The sequence below is a fragment of the Oryzias melastigma genome, linkage group LG2 (assembly GCF_002922805.2).
Source record: "Oryzias melastigma strain HK-1 linkage group LG2, ASM292280v2, whole genome shotgun sequence".
NCBI classification, from domain to species: Eukaryota; Metazoa; Chordata; class Actinopteri; order Beloniformes; family Adrianichthyidae; genus Oryzias; species Oryzias melastigma.
In genome coordinates this window covers 1,207,924-1,223,174 of record NC_050513.1, presented here as the reverse complement: position 1 = coordinate 1,223,174, position 15,251 = coordinate 1,207,924, and the positions used below count along the sequence as shown (strand labels likewise).

Below are 15,251 nucleotides of genomic sequence, written 5' to 3'. Positions count from 1 at the left end.
CGATGAATCTCTGTGATCACCGATGTCGGCGGTTCTTCATTGTAAAACTGTATTTCATGCACCCGCCCCTCTGTCAACCCTTGGCGGAGTGCCCATGTGAGGTAAAGAAGCACACCCCATGGTCCGTGAAGCAGCCAATCAGCGCTTCTGATGGTGAGGATGTATGTGTTGTGCGGTAGCGGCTACGAGCGAGCCTCGGTGGGCAGTATGGCGGAGGAGAGCACAGTGTGCGACTTAAAGGGGCTAAAAAACCAACTAGAGGGTCTGTTGAGCCGCTATTCTCGTGACGAGCTCTGCTCAGACACCGAACGGTTCTGTTCGGACTTTTGCACGGTAAGGAGCCGCCGCAGGAGTCCGCACTCGGCTTGTTGTCGACGGCGAGAGCTGAGATGTTAGCCGACTCCCCCTCCCCCAGAACTTACACGGCTAGCTGGGGAGCTCGTTAGCATCTAGCCAGCCACTTGCAGGCTCTTTACAGTCAACTGCTCCAACATATATTTACTTAATAGTTCCAGTAGTGACACCGAACCACACCCAGACCGTGACATCGACATATTCGACTTAAAAATGACGTCGTAACTTGTCAAAAGCGGCTAACGGCTAAAGGGGCTAGTCGGTTAACCAAGTAGCCCAGGATGTAGCTTTAAAGTTTACTCTGTTTACCAAACTGAACTGAAGCTTACATGTTTCCACTGACGCAAAAATACTACTATAACTAATTTACATATAGTTATCAAACACCCGTTGCTTGTTGCATGTTTTTAGTCATAAAAAAACTAGTTTCGATATTGTTTATTTCGGCTACAAGATGTTTGTCACCACACGAAAATAACATCTACACGAAGCTACAACCGTAGCACATTTACATTGTTTTTAGGGAAATTAGAACATCGACACGACTTCAGAATTAATACATTCAACCAACTTAATAGTTTAATTTACATGGTTCAAATTTTTAGTCTAATTTCTTTACATTTTAAACGTTTGTAAATGCAAAAGTAAACTATACATGCCTGTCTCATTTTATTTTAATTTCAAGTTTTACCAGATGTTCCTACATTTTGTCTTAATTTTTAGATGTTGGGCTTTGCTTTTATTTTGAAAGTTTTTAACCAAATCATAGAATATTACTATAATTTGTTTGTAATAATTTGCTTGAGTTTTTGTTCCTGAAGCGTTATTTTTTATTAGTCGTTAGTCAGTATCATCCAGGCTTTTTAAATAATGGTTATAATAATGTTAAAAATATTCTATAAATGTTTATCATTTTCTTGTGTGAAAGAATGCTGCTATTATAGTTTTAATAGATTCATACAAACATGATGAAAATTGCTTTAATTACAAAGAATTGAATTCGGAATAAAATATTCAAGCTTTTTAGAAGAACTGCAGTAAATTAAGGTTTTTAATGATTGTTTTGTCACAAAAAGTCATCATTTGCAGCACCTTTTCCTAAAAAAAAAATGAAACTTTTCAACTATAAATTTTAACTAAAGGTTGCAGGAGGATGTTCTTTAGACTTTAAAGTGGTTGTTATTTGGAGTGTAATTTTATCTAGCACTTGTAAAATCCATTATTTAACAGTGATTAATTTAAAAGCAAATCAACTTTTTTCATGTTTGTGTGAGAGCAGCTGTAAACTTGAATGATGTAATAATAGCAGTATGCTTAGTCAATTTTTATACAAAATGACCAACTTTATATTCATGTTGAAAAGTAATTTTTAACTAAAGAAAAAAAAAGAAATTTAAAAAAGTTTTACTAGTGTCTCTCATTAAATGTGACTTTAAAAATACTTCATTTTCAGAAAAAAAGCATAGATTTTTTTTAGTTTATAGTTAAATGTGTCTATTGGTTACCTGGTCTTAATTCTGTTTATTTTTTTGTTACTAACATTTCATCTTAACTTCCATTTTTCTCTAAAGGGCTTTGATTACAAAACTAGATTAATCATTAACACAGATGTTATTAGAAATAATCTGTTTAAATTAAACAGGTCACTTGGACTAAACACTAATAACATCATTTGAGTACATTATAATAGTATAAATTGTTGATGTTTCCATATTTTACCAACAGATCATTAAGTCATTCACCCAGTTGACTCAGTGGAGCTTTAAATAAGTTAATATTTCACCCAAAGAACCTGAAGACTAGATTTCTTCAGACACACTCATGGTTACACACTAGTTCAAACTTGGAAATCATAAATTGGGCCCGACCCGCTCCTCTCAGAATCGGATGCTGCATCCGGATCAGGGATCAAATATCTTATTTTGATCAGTGCTATTCCTTTTTAGGCGTGTTACTCCAGATAAATACTCTACTAAAAGTCTAGATATCATGACCGCATCACAACGTTTTAATGCGCAGCTGAATAAAACACTAGTTTGAGCTTGAGGTGCAAAAAACAGTTCAGTAAACTTGGCGAGATATTCACTGATTCAAATTTCCAGGATCAATAACTCTTAAATGAATAAAATCAAATGAATCTGCTGAGGGCCATAAAACCATGATCACACGTGATAAATTCACAGACCTAGTAGATAAACAATGTAAATTCCCACACGTTGAAGTCGTACATATGGCTGCATATTTGGGACAGAACTTTCTGTCATATTCAACGTTTGGTTCAGCGTTTTATTTGTCCAGCACAACGTCAAATGTGTTTCAAGAGTATTTCAAACTGTTGAAAGCTGTGATTTTTGTTGGTATTTGCCGTATCAGCATCACCTTCATAAGAAAATGAGGACGTCTGATTGGTTAAACGGATGATATTTATATTTGAGCCTCAAATTTGATTGGTGGAGACGTTTTGATGGTGAAATGCTGAAGTCGGTGCAAAAACAGAATTACAAAATCCTGAAAGATTGGTGTTCGTTTCATCATCTTTAACTATTACATGATGTATGGGGCTATGAGATTATGTAAATTTATAAGGACTTTGTCACTCACAGCTGGACAAATGCTAAAATGTTACTCAGTGAGTTGCTTTATTTTATAGATGTCAAATTTCCAACCACAGGTTTAAATTTTGGGGGAAAAATGAATTAGAATTGAAAAATGAAATTAAAATGAAAAAATTAAATTAAAATAAAATTAAATTAAAATGAATTAAATTTGATGTTAAAACTTGAAGAAAGGATAGTTAAAGATTTTTTTCCGAATTTTATTCAAACTGGGTTGTTTAAGCTGTTTAGGGGCTTTGGTTGTGCAGCTAAACCCATTCAAACGTTGCCTTCAAGTCCTCTGAGAAATCCAGGAAAACGAGTTTCTTTCATAAAATTATTTCTGTCAGACACTGAATGCTGATACCAGTTTATATTAAACGGTCTGGAATTTATCTGAAGTTTGTCAGATATGTGGAAATTTACTCTTGATTTTTTTATTATTATTTTGATGCTTTAAATGAAACGTTTGATCAGTTTTTGGCTGTCAGGAAGTTCCTTTCATTGGGTCGTGTTTAAAGGTGCCTCATAGCTGTATTTTATTACAGCAGTAAAGTAGATATGTACAATCTCTCAGTTTCTCCGCCAGCAAATCTCCACTGTTAAAGGCTATCCTGAATGTTTTTAGACTTTTTAATTCACTGAATTCTTGTTGGTACTTGGCAGGGTGACATGAAAAACATGCAGGACAGTGTGCCCAGAGAACCAGGATTGGGAAACACTGATCTAGATCACAGGTGTAAAAGTCCAGGTCCGGGGGCCGGATCCGGCCCTCCAGCTAATTCTATCCAGCCCTCCAGATCATTTTATTTTCTTGTTATTAATGACCCGATCTTATCTTGTGCTCATTTCTATCTTGTATAATTTTGACAAAATATATTTTAATGGAGAGTAAAATATTGAAAGTTATTTAAGGTTTAAGTTGATTTATTCTGGAATAATATTCCTGCCTTTTTAATATTCATAATTATATTAAAATTTACACTTTTAGATTTTTAAAAATTGGCATTCTGCTAGTTTTTTGGACTATTTGGGCATTTACTAAGATTTTAGCTAATATTTCAGCTACATGGTAGCTGTTTTGGCTAATTTAGGCTTATTTTCAGTTTTTTAGACTATTTTGGAGTTTAGCTATTTTGTCAGCTACATGCTAGCTGTTTTGCCTGACCTAAGTTTTTTTTGTTTTTTAGGCTAATTTGGCATTTAAGTAATATTTTAGCTGGTTATAAATTTCAGGATCTTCAGCAATAAGTGTTGATCCTGTTCGGCCCGTGACCTAAGGTGTGTTTTGGATTTTGGCCCCCTGTGCGATTGAGTTTGACACTCCTGAGGGTGTCTAGGTAATCCTTTTTTGAGGAATGTTGAAATTGATCCATCGTTGAAAAATAAACATTTAATGAAATCCAGGCTGAGTTTCTGTAAAAATGTTGAGCTGAATTCAAAAGCCATGAAATGGAATGAAAAATGAAACTTCTTTCAATAAGACTAGTTGCTGGTGATATCGATCTAATCTGTGAATAGTTTTGAATTTGAAAGTGTACTTAGACCTGCTCCGTACTGTGTAAACGTGGCGTCATCACTTCTCTCTCGATGCTGTCCGGGTCCTGAAGTGTTTGTTTGCGTCTGCAGTTGGTGGAGGAGCACGCCGCTCGTTTTCGGCTGCCGCTGCCGCAGCTCAGGGTCTTGGAGATCGCTCTCTGCTACTTCACTCGAGCATCCAGCTGCTTCCCAGCCAACTGTGATCCCGCTCTCCAAACAATCAGTAGACTGGCCTTGTAAGTACACCGACCCAACTCAGGGGGGCGCTGTCTTCTTCTCCTGTCATCAGAGTGATCTGAAGTGTTTTCTGTTTAGCTCAGAGGTGGTTGAGCACTGCAGACTTTGTGTCTAGCATAAACATGAAACTAAGCCAGTAGACGGGACAGAGCAGCTTTTAAACACACGACCACTGGAGCTGCGTTCAGTTAGTTTATTAAAGCCATCGTTCAGATCAAAGGTTTCAGGATTCTTCTCACTCTGACTTCAGTTTGTGCTCAAATAGCATCATTTCAAGGAAAACTTGATTCATTTTTTTTCTGTTTTTGGTTTTTTATCAAAGGAGTGTCTTCGAGTTGCTGCTGTTTTTCAAACAGGAGGACTTCAGTAAAGAACCGCTGGAACGCTTCACCGCCACATTCCAGGTGAGACTCGAGACCTGTGACTGACTTGTGACTGACTTCTGACAGAATTGTAACTGACCTGTGATTGACTTGTGACTGACCTGTGATTGACTTGTGACTGACCTGTGATTGACTTGTGACTGACCTGCGATTGGCTTGTGACCAACCTGCGATTGGCTTGTGACTGACCTGTGACAGACCTGTGACAGGCCTATTACTGACCAGACACAGACCTGTGACTTCTGACAGATTTGTGACTGACCTGTGATTGACCTCTGACTGACCTCTGACTGACCTGCAACTGACCTGCGACTGACCTGTGACTGACCTCTGACAGACCTATGACTGACTTCTGGCAGACTTGTGACTGACCTGTTATTGAATTGTGACTAACCTGTGACAGACTTGTGACTGACCTCTGACAGACCTGTGACAGACTTGTGAAAAACCTGTGACTGACTTCTGACAGACCTGTGACTGACCTCTGACAGACCTTTGACTGACCTCTGACAAACCTGTGACTGACTTCTGACAGACTTGTGACTGACCTGTGACAGACTTGTGACTGACCTCAAACTGACCTTTGACCAAAAACCTTTAGATTTGTTTTATTTTTAACTCTGGTCTTTCATGGATGAAGATGTTTCTTCTCTCATTCTCATTACGGCTGTTTTTAGTCTGCTGTCATCGTTTCGTTACCACAAATGAAGTTTTTACAGTTTATGCAGAGTCTTAATCCTTTTTGGTTAAAAGAAAATGTGACTGAAGTGGCAGCACATTGATGAATGCTTTCTGGTCCTAAATCCTAACAAACATTCATCTGGTCTGTAAGAACTCTAATGGTGAATATTTGAATGTGAATAATTACAGAATCAAACTAAGCCACCAAACTAGACTGATTCTCATGAGCTTCTCCTCCTCCTTCAGGAATGTCATCTGGTCCTAGCGAAGCACCAGAACCTTCACCTCCTTCAGGTGCAGCGTTTTTTTGGGGGTGGGGGGCCGTGGGCCAGCCCGGTTCTACAGGGAATCCTCAGCCAGTCCGGTTTACCTCAGCATGAAGGTCAGAGTTCATGGGTCGAAGGTCTTATCCAGACTGATTTTAATGTCAGACTAAATCCTTCCTTTATTCCCACCCCTCCCTCAGTGGATGCATACATCGGCTCTGAGCTGCCCATATTCTTTGAGCTCCGGGTTCACTTCCTCCTGTCCCGTTCTCGCCTCGGCGAGGCGGCTGCCCTGGCTAAGCGCTGCGCCCGGCACCCCAGCGCGGGTCAGCACCTGTTCTTTCTGCAGGTCTACCTCACACAGCTTCACAAAACCTCCCAGCAGGACTGCCTGCACACAGAGGTGGGCCTCCTCCTTCAGTCTGGCGGCGTTTGGGGTTTGTGGTCAGAGCTGAACAGGAAGTAATTGTTCCTTCAGGTGGCGGACGTCAGCGGTAAAGATGCGGTTCACATCCTCTGCAGTCTGGAGTCGGAGGAGAAGGACGAGCTGCTGCTGGCCCTCAGCTCAGCCTTCCTGTCCCAGCAGCTCCGCAGGGGGGATATGTATTATCTGGGGTAAGTGCCTGAGCACCCCAGAGTCCGGTCTTTCCTCTGAAATGATTCTGAAGGTCCTCTTGGTTTTCAGCGACCTCGTCCTGGTGTGGACCAACCTCCACAGCCGCCTCAAAACGCCCCCGCAGGTCTTCCTGGCAGAATGCCGACAGCTGATGAAGTCTGCCACCAACGTAAAGTCCATATTTCCCTTCATCAGAGCCGTGCTGCAGAACGTGAGTAAGAACGCCACAGTTTTGTTCTGAGCGTCCGATGAAGCTCTGAAGACATCTTCCTGTCTGTCAGGTGGGTGAAGCCGGAGTCCAGTTCTGCGTGGAGCTCTGCGCCAACGCCCTGCAGGCTCGCCTCCCCTGTGACGTCAACACCAAGTCGCTCATCTACAAAACCATCGCAGGGCTGCTGCCCAACGACCTGGAAGTGTGCCGCGCGTGCGCTCTCCTCGTCTTCTTCCAGGAGCGGACGGTGGAGTCCTACAAGATGGTGTACCTGCTGTACCTGCTGCCAGACCAGGAGTACCATGTTGAGGACGGCCCCATCAGGAACCACGTTCGCTTTGAGACCCTGCAGGTACGGAGAGATCCTCCTGTTACTAAAACCAGAATCTCCCTACATTCTGAAGCAGTTTAAAAAATATTAGTGCTTTCTCTCCCGGATTTTTTTTAATGCTAAAAAGTTGTCTATTTTTTTCATTTTGAGAGTTTTTTCCTTATTCCTGAAACTTGTTGATTAAAGAAAAATAGTTTATTATGCATCATTAGATCAAAGAAAACATTTTGATAAATCTCCAACATTTTTAATGAAATTTTAGAAAGATAATTACATTCCCTGAAGTGTATTTGATCTACACTCTACTATATTAATTAAAGCGCAAATTCAAAAACTCTGACGTCACAAATATTCATGTTTGATTTTCAGGAACTGACTGCAAATATTGGAATAGCTCTAAGCTTCAGCGTCTGAACAGTTCATCTGCAGAATGTTAGCATAGTTTGAAAATTTGAAAGGGAAAAATGATTTTGCTCCATCTTCAAATTGTGCTTTTGGTGAAAAGAGGAGGAGCTAAACCGATTTCTTTCATACTTTCTGCAGAATTTGTTGCATTTTTCCTTATAAACGCCTCGATTTATGCTGTTTAAAGGGTGACCAAACAGGGAAGTTGGAGGCTGACTCCGCCGTCAGCCGAAATGTAAAAATCTCCAATCATGAAATTCCACAGTAATATCTTCATTCAACCTGTAGGGGGCAGCACACAGGGGTTTTTTGACTATATTTTCAAGAATTACCCCTTAATGCCAGTTGTTGAAAATATGCAACTTTGGCTCTAAAATGACCTAAATGTAGGATCTACTTAAAAGCAGAAATACAAGTGATTTTTTTTTTCTCATAGCGGGAGATAAATTCAGGCGTTAAGGGGCTAACCAAGTTTATTTTAATTTGTCAAAAATTTTGGAATGACCAACAGACAGCACTTTTAACATCCCATTTATAGAGGTCAACATACAAAAAAAGTTGATTTAGGGTTTGGTTACCCTTTAAACATTCTCAAATAGCCTTTAAACATCCTCTGCACGCCAGTGGCAGTATTATGGTGTGGGCTCATTTGGCTCCCTTTGAAACAGATGAAAAGATTTTTTTACTTTTAAGTTTTTTTCTATTTGATTTTAAAAATGTTTTTGCCTCCTCAGGTCTTGAAGAAGGATCTGCTCTTCGACCCGGAGTTCTGGAACCTCATCACTCTGCGGACCAACTGTCTGAAGCTGATGAGCAAGAAGGTGGTCAGTGCTGCTCTGGAGGAAGTCATGGAGGACAAATGGATCTCCAAGTACTGCGCCAAAGACCCGGCTCCCAGATCGGGCTGCCGCGCCAAAGACAAAAGTAACGTTCTGTCCGTGGCCAAGAAGCGTCACCAGAACCAAACCGGCTCTGACGCTGCCTCCAAACGGCTGAAGACCGGCGCTGGGAAAACTCGGCTAGACGATGCGAAGAGGAAAGGGGGCCGGGCTCTGCAGGAGTCCTCCCCCAGATCTCTACGGCGTTCGTTTTGGCAGCTGGACAGAATACATGGCGGTGTGGCGTTGAGGTACGAGGACCAGAGACGCACCACCAGGCTGTCGGAGAAGAACCCTCCAAAACGCAGGATCAGGAAGCCCAGGTGGCTCCTGGAGGACTCGGGGGCTCTGGAGGAAAACTTGCCCCTCAGGATCAAAAGGAACGGCTTGAAACGGGGCAAATGCCTAAACGTCCTAAAGAGATCCAAAATGGGTTCCATGAAGAACAGCGCCAAGCCTCTGGTGACCTCCCGCCTGAGGGCCAACCATCAGAACGGGTTCCCATCCGTCCCAGTCACCCCGCCCAGCCCGCCGCAGGTCATCCTGGAGCTGTCCCTGCCGGACAACGAGCTGATGGCCACCTTCACGGAGGACGCCTGCAGCCGGCCCCGAGGGTTCCCGCAGGTGCTGTTCTACAAGCCCACCGTGAAGCGCGCCAGTGCGCCTTCCCCCGAGAAGACCGTCCACGGGAAGGAGGTGATCCTCCGAGCGCGGGACCCCAGTGCCTTCGTGCAGCTGCTGCACTGCTACGCCCGCCGCCAGAAGGGCAAAGGCCCGTCCTCCCACGCGCACGGCTCTGTGTCGACCATCACGCGGTCCTCGCTGCAGGTCAGTCCTCCGAAAGATTCCCCCAGAGACCAGGCGGCAGAAACCGGAGTCCTCAAAGCTCGGAGTTCAAAACCGCCAACTCAGAAAGGAAGTGGAGCCAGGGAAGCAACGGAGGAAAACGTACTCCTTCAAACACCAACAGATCCTCAAAGCTCCTCTAAGGCAGAGACTTCACACACCCCAAAGCCTCCGGAGGCTCCGCCGATTTCAGCAGCAAAGCCGAGTGAAGATGTGGAGATGAAAGTCACCATCGCCTCTCCGTCTCCAGTTTCAGACCCGGTCTCTAAGCCTCAGAGCGAGGAGAAGAAACCACAAACGACCAAAGCTTCGGAAGCTCACCATCCCATCCGGATCCACGTCTCAAACGCAGCGGATCCGGTTCTCTGTGGAGATGGAGAAGAGCTGCTCAGGACTTCACCCTCTTCCCCTACCCAGGTGCTGGAGAAGAGCTCTACAGAGCACGAGCCGCGTGATGGAAACAACTCCACAGCTAGACTGTCTGATCCAGAGGTTTCCCATGATCCTTCACTGCAGGACAGAACAGATGTGTCGGCACAGCCGGAAGGAGCAAAGGAGGTGCCGGAGCTTTCCCTCGAACGTGGACCTCCAGAGGACAGCACCTCAGGAGAACCAGAAACAGAGCTCAGCAGTCCAGAAGAACCGACTCCTTTCTTTGCGTCTCAGCTCCAAAACATCAAAGAAGAAGACACGCCCCACGAAATCGGCTTCGACGGACCGGAAAGCAGCGAGCTCAAGGAGACGTTCCCTGAGTCAGAGGAGTCCCGGCTGGAGTACTGCTGCATCTTTTGCGAGAAGGACTTCAAGGGCTGCCGGGTGGTGGCGCACGCCATGTTTCACTACCGCAGAGACGAGTGCATGTTCTGCGGAACTGTCTTCACAGACGACCTGCTGGCCATGATTCACCTGTCCGACCACATCGAGAAGCTCAAGAGACTGAAGGCGCCGCCAGCGCCAGACGATGACGCCAAAGACTCACCCGCCAAAGCAAAGACCTCTAACGCCTCCTCTGGTTCTGGAAAGCGCGGGAGACCCAGGAAATCCTCCACCTCGGAGAAACGAACGGATTCTGGCCCATCTGAACCGAGAACTCTCCGATCCGATGACAAGCAATCCCCAAAACAGCAAACACCTCACAGGGTCAACGGACACATGAGCAAAAAGATCAGCAGGTTGAGACGCTCCGTGGACACCAAGGAGGAGCCCGTTCAGCAAGAGATCTCCCAAGAGCATCCCGGTTCTGAGGCAGGTTCTTCAGCATCCGTCGGGGCTGCCAGAAAGTCTCCTTTCTTGAAAGAGGAGAAGAAGATGGAATCTGCAAAGGTCCGAAAGAAACCGCAGACGGACAAGAAAAGTGTGGATCCTCCGGAGAAGGCGTGCTGCCCCGTGGATGGCTGCTCCTGGTCCGCGGACATCTCAAAGAACCGGGTCGCCCCTCTGTACCACGCTCTGGAGGAACACTACGGCGACACCAGATCTCTGGAGGTGGCATTCCGTGTGGGAAATGGCAAGTGCAGCATTTGCTCCAGAGTCATGTTCAGCTTCCAGCACTTCCTGCACCACGTGGGACGACACAGGGACTCCCCTCGCCACCCGTGCCTCCACCAGGGCTGCCAAGCCCGCTTCAAATCCGGCATGGAAATGCGGCGGCACGCCCGCAAGCACAGCCCGCTGCAGGCCGTGTGCTGCCTGCCCGGATGCTCCCAGCTCTTCATCTGCCTGTGGGCGCTCAACCTCCACGAGAAGGACCACTTCTCCGCCAGGCCCGCCAAACCCGACAAGATTGTTCAGGCGGCAGCGGGGAGGAAGCGCTGCAGCTCAGACGACACTACCGAAAATCCAGCTGCCAGCGAAGAGCCATCTGGGAAGTGCAGGCAAGAACGCGACGAGTCGCCACTGAGGGAGGATGCCGAAGCTCAGAAAAACCTCTGCAGCCAGGAGGAGCCAGAACTGCCATCTGTTCCCCGCCTGAGGCTGAGGAGAAGCTCACCTGAAGCTCCGCCATCGCTGATGCTGAAACACCTGAGCAAAGTCAGACGCAAGCTAAAAAAACTCAAGACAAAGAGAAGAGGACGGCCTCTAAAGGCGAGCAAAGCCACCAAAGATGAAAACGCTCCGGCTGACAGAAACCCCTCCAAGGTCGAAACCGCCAAGAGTTCAGCAGCCGACGCCAACCGTCTGAGGGTCACGAGGCTCCGAGACCACCGGAAACCGCCGTCCACCACGTTAAAGCTCAAAACGCAGCCAGCCAAGCGCCACAAGGTCAGAAACCACCAAACGCTCTCCAACACCAGCGAGATGAAGACCAAATCAGACGAAAGACCTGCAAAGAAACTCGCCTCGTCTGCAGCCCCTCACCATGACGCCAAAGCGCCCAGCTGTGACGTTCCCCCCAATCCTCCAGGACTCACTGTGGCGGAGCAGCAATCCCACAAGATTCTTCCTACGACGGCAGAGAAGAAATCCCAGAAGATGCTTCCCACGGTAGCGGGGAAGAAACCCCAGAAAATTCTTCCTACAGGAGTAGAGAAGAAATCCCAGAAAATTCTTCCTACGACAGCGGAGAAGAAATCCCAGAAAATTCTTCCTACAACGGCGGAGAAGAAATCCCAGAAAATTCTTCCTACGACAACGGAGAAGAAATCCCAGAAAATTCTTCCTACGACAACGGAGAAGAAATCCCAGAAAATTCCTCCTACGACGGCGGAGAAGAAATCTGGTTCCAAAGAAACCACCAAGGTTAAGGAAGACAAAGAGAAAATTTCCGCCCCAAAAAAGGGGAAACTGGAGCTCCTTCACCAGGACGACTCTACGGAAGCTGCATTGAGCCAAAAAGATGTCTCATCTGCAGACACTTCCCCGTCTGCTGCTCCTCAAGACATCCAGCAGAAGGAGAAACCAGCAACAAGTGAGAAGCAGGCGGAGCCAAATAAGGACAAGTCAAAGAAGAAGAGCAAAGATGGCGCCACGCCTGCAGCCATCCAGACGGAGAGCCCTGGAGGCCACACCCCCGAGACAGACATGCCGGGCTCCACCCACACCATGAACGGAAAGGCGTCGGCGGAGCTGCGCAAGACGTCGGTGTGTAACAAAACACTCGCCCTGTACAGCAAGAAGCCCTACCTGCGCGTGCCGCCCACGGCGTACCTGGACGAGAAATACACCGCCATGCCAAAGCGTCGGAAGACGTCCTTCCCGCCGCCGCCCGCCAACGAGACTTTCCTGGAGAAGACCAGCACGCTGGCGCCGAGACAGCGATGTGCCAAGTGTTTTGCCACTTTCACCTGTTCCGAGGAGCTGCAGACTCACCTGCAGCGACAGAACTGCTCCACGCTGTTCGGGTTCGACTCCGACGACGAGGACGGTGAGTTTGCTCTGACAAGTTTATATATATACAGTATATGTTTCTTTTCCCATGATTTTCTTTCAACTTTTTCTAATCATTCTTTACACTCCTGTGAAATTTTGACTTGTTTTTTCTGTAATAAGTTAAGACTTTTTTCCCTCTTAACTTTACAATGTTCTTCTTCTTAGAATCTTAACTTTTTTCCTTTATTTTTACGACTTTATTCTTATGAAACTTACAATTCTTCACATAAATTTACAACTTTATTCCTGTGATAAATTTGGACTTTTATCTCATAATTAACATATTTATTCTTGAAATATTTGACCTTTTTCTAATTTTATGACCTTATTCTCTTTGGGAAAAGTTGCACTTTTTTCCCCTTGTCATTTTAGGATTTTTACTCATTGAATTTGTACTTTTTTCCACTAATTTTGTTTGTGTCCCTGTAATATTCTCATTCTTTTTGACAGAATTTTAAGACTTTAATTTTGATATTTTTTTCTAATAATTTTACAAATGTGTTCTTAAATTTAAACCATTTGTTTTATAATTTTCGACTTTGTTCAGAGTGTAAAAAAGTTGAAAGTTATAATGGCATTCTGCTAGCTTTTGGGACTATTTTAGCAACTATCAAGAATTTTTTAGGCTAATTTGGAGTTTAGCTAATATTTCAGCTCCATGCTAGCTAATTTGGGCTAACTTAGGTTTCCTTTGTCTTTTAGGCTGTTTTGGAGTTCAGGTAATATTTAAGCTACATGCTATCTGTTTTGGGTAACTAATTTTTTAGGCTAATTTGGAATTTAATATTTTTAGTTTACAAATGTATTCTTAAATTTAAACCATTTTTTAAAATAATTTTCCACTTTGTTCATTCAATTTTTTTTACTTTTCCCATAATTGTATGACTTTTTTTTTTTTTTTAAAGCCTTGACTTCATTTTTGTCAAATTTGCACTTCATTTTCCTCGTCATTTTTTTTATTTTTGTCTGATAGAATTTGTACTTTTTTTTTCTACTAATTTTATGGTTATTATCCGGTAAAAAAATCTTACCCTTTTTTGGCAGAATTTTAAGACTTTTTTTTTAAATTTTGACTTCTTATTTTACAACTTTTTTTGAATAAAATTTTGATTTTTTTCGCTCATAAATCTACAACTTTATTTTTATAAAATCTTGACTATTTTTTTAACAATCCCACAAATCTATTTATTTTAATTTAAATATTTTTCTTATAATTTTGCAACTTTGTTCATGTAAAACTTTTTGATTTTTCTCCTAATTTTATGCCTTTATTCTCTTCAAGTCTGGACTTTATTTTTGTAAATATTTTTAAAAATAATTTTATGGCCCCATTCCTATAAAATGTTCACTTATTTTTTTTTACAATTTTACATTTTTTTTTCTGTTTGAATATTAACTTTTTAAAATTTTAAAATGTTCTTTTTTCTCAGAATTAGCGCTTTAGATCGACCCAAAGTTCAGCATATCTGTTCCACAGCCTGTAGTTTTCTGATTCTGGTTCTGTTCTGTTTCAGGCCATAGCTGAGCCTGATCCACAAAGGGAACAAAGTTCTGGACCCGAGGTCGGGACCGGAGCGAGGTCTCATGACCTGGAACTGCAGGGTTAACAGACGCTCTGTGGAAATGAAATGAACTTAAAAGTCTGGAAAACTACTGAGGTGAACCGAGCCAGGTCCGGTTGTTTGTGGGACGGTTCGTACTGAAGTGCCTGTTCTGGAACCACCGTGCTGTTCTCCACCCGACGCTGTGGATCACAGACTGGACGAATGGAAACTGTGAGACTAAAATAAAAACAAACAAAAAAAAACTATTCAGCAACCAAGCCATACGGTGACGTTTGCTTTTTGCACTCGTGATGCTTTGAGTTCTGGTCGTGGAAAGAACCGGTCCTGGAGGTTGGAGGATCCTCCTTACAGACACGATTTAGTCTAAACTCTGAGATTGCTGTACAACAGTCTTCTTTAAGAAGTTTTTATTGTATAGTTCTTGTTTAAATACTAAATGTATTTCTTGTATACAAAAATATGTTCCCTATGGGTCTCATTAGAGCTATCCAAACTAGTGAATAATCAGTTTGAATGTTGAGAAGCGAGCTCAGATACAGACCAGGAGGCCGCATGTGTCTTTAGTGAGCAGCAGGTTCTATTTATTTATGGTTTGTTTTCTATCTTTTGTAAATAAAGAGTTTCAATGACTTAATTGTATACTGGGGCGTGCTGGAGCTGGGTTTATATTTTGTTCTTGGAAAAATAATAAACCTGTTTGAATATGATTGTTTTGAGGCAAAAGAGTGCTTGGAGGGTTTAAGATGAGCAAACGGAGAGATGGGTCAGAGTAGTGCTGCCACGATTAGTCAACTAATCGACAAAATAGTCAACGACTAATTTAATAGTCAATTAGTTGTTACTTTATATTATATGGAATCAGAGTGTAAAAAGTTGAAAGTTATAATGGCATTCTACTAGCTTTTGGTAATTATCAAGAATTTTTTAGGCTAATTTGGAGTTTATCTAATATTTCAGCTCCATGCTAGCTAATTTG

General features: G+C 43.4%; 1 protein-coding gene across 1 annotated transcript; it reads left to right on the top strand.

The window, feature by feature from the left end:
- The first annotated feature begins 134 nt into the window (after positions 1–134).
- LOC112160066 lies at positions 135–14,982 on the top strand. The gene is made up of 10 exons (XM_024294405.2): positions 135–333; positions 4,578–4,723; positions 5,047–5,128; positions 6,035–6,170; positions 6,255–6,457; positions 6,533–6,669; positions 6,740–6,881; positions 6,952–7,233; positions 8,352–12,705; positions 14,225–14,982. Exons 1-10 carry the CDS (start codon positions 151–153, stop codon positions 14,233–14,235), a joined length of 5,676 nt encoding a protein of 1,891 aa, XP_024150173.1. The 5' UTR covers positions 135–150; the 3' UTR covers positions 14,236–14,982.
- Positions 14,983–15,251: the final 269 nt, after the last annotated feature.

What these genes read in the sequence shown, in the direction of transcription:
- LOC112160066 (XM_024294405.2), top strand. Translation starts at nt 151, where the DNA reads ATGGTGAGGATGTATGTGTTGTGCGGTAGCGGCTACGAGCGAGCCTCG. An exon ending in AGGACTGCCTGCACACAGAG is followed by an intron (nt 6,458 to 6,532) that starts GTGGGCCTCCTC and finishes TTGTTCCTTCAG; the next exon opens with GTGGCGGACGTCAGCGGTAA. An exon ending in TCAGAGCCGTGCTGCAGAAC is followed by an intron (nt 6,882 to 6,951) that starts GTGAGTAAGAAC and finishes CCTGTCTGTCAG; the next exon opens with GTGGGTGAAGCCGGAGTCCA.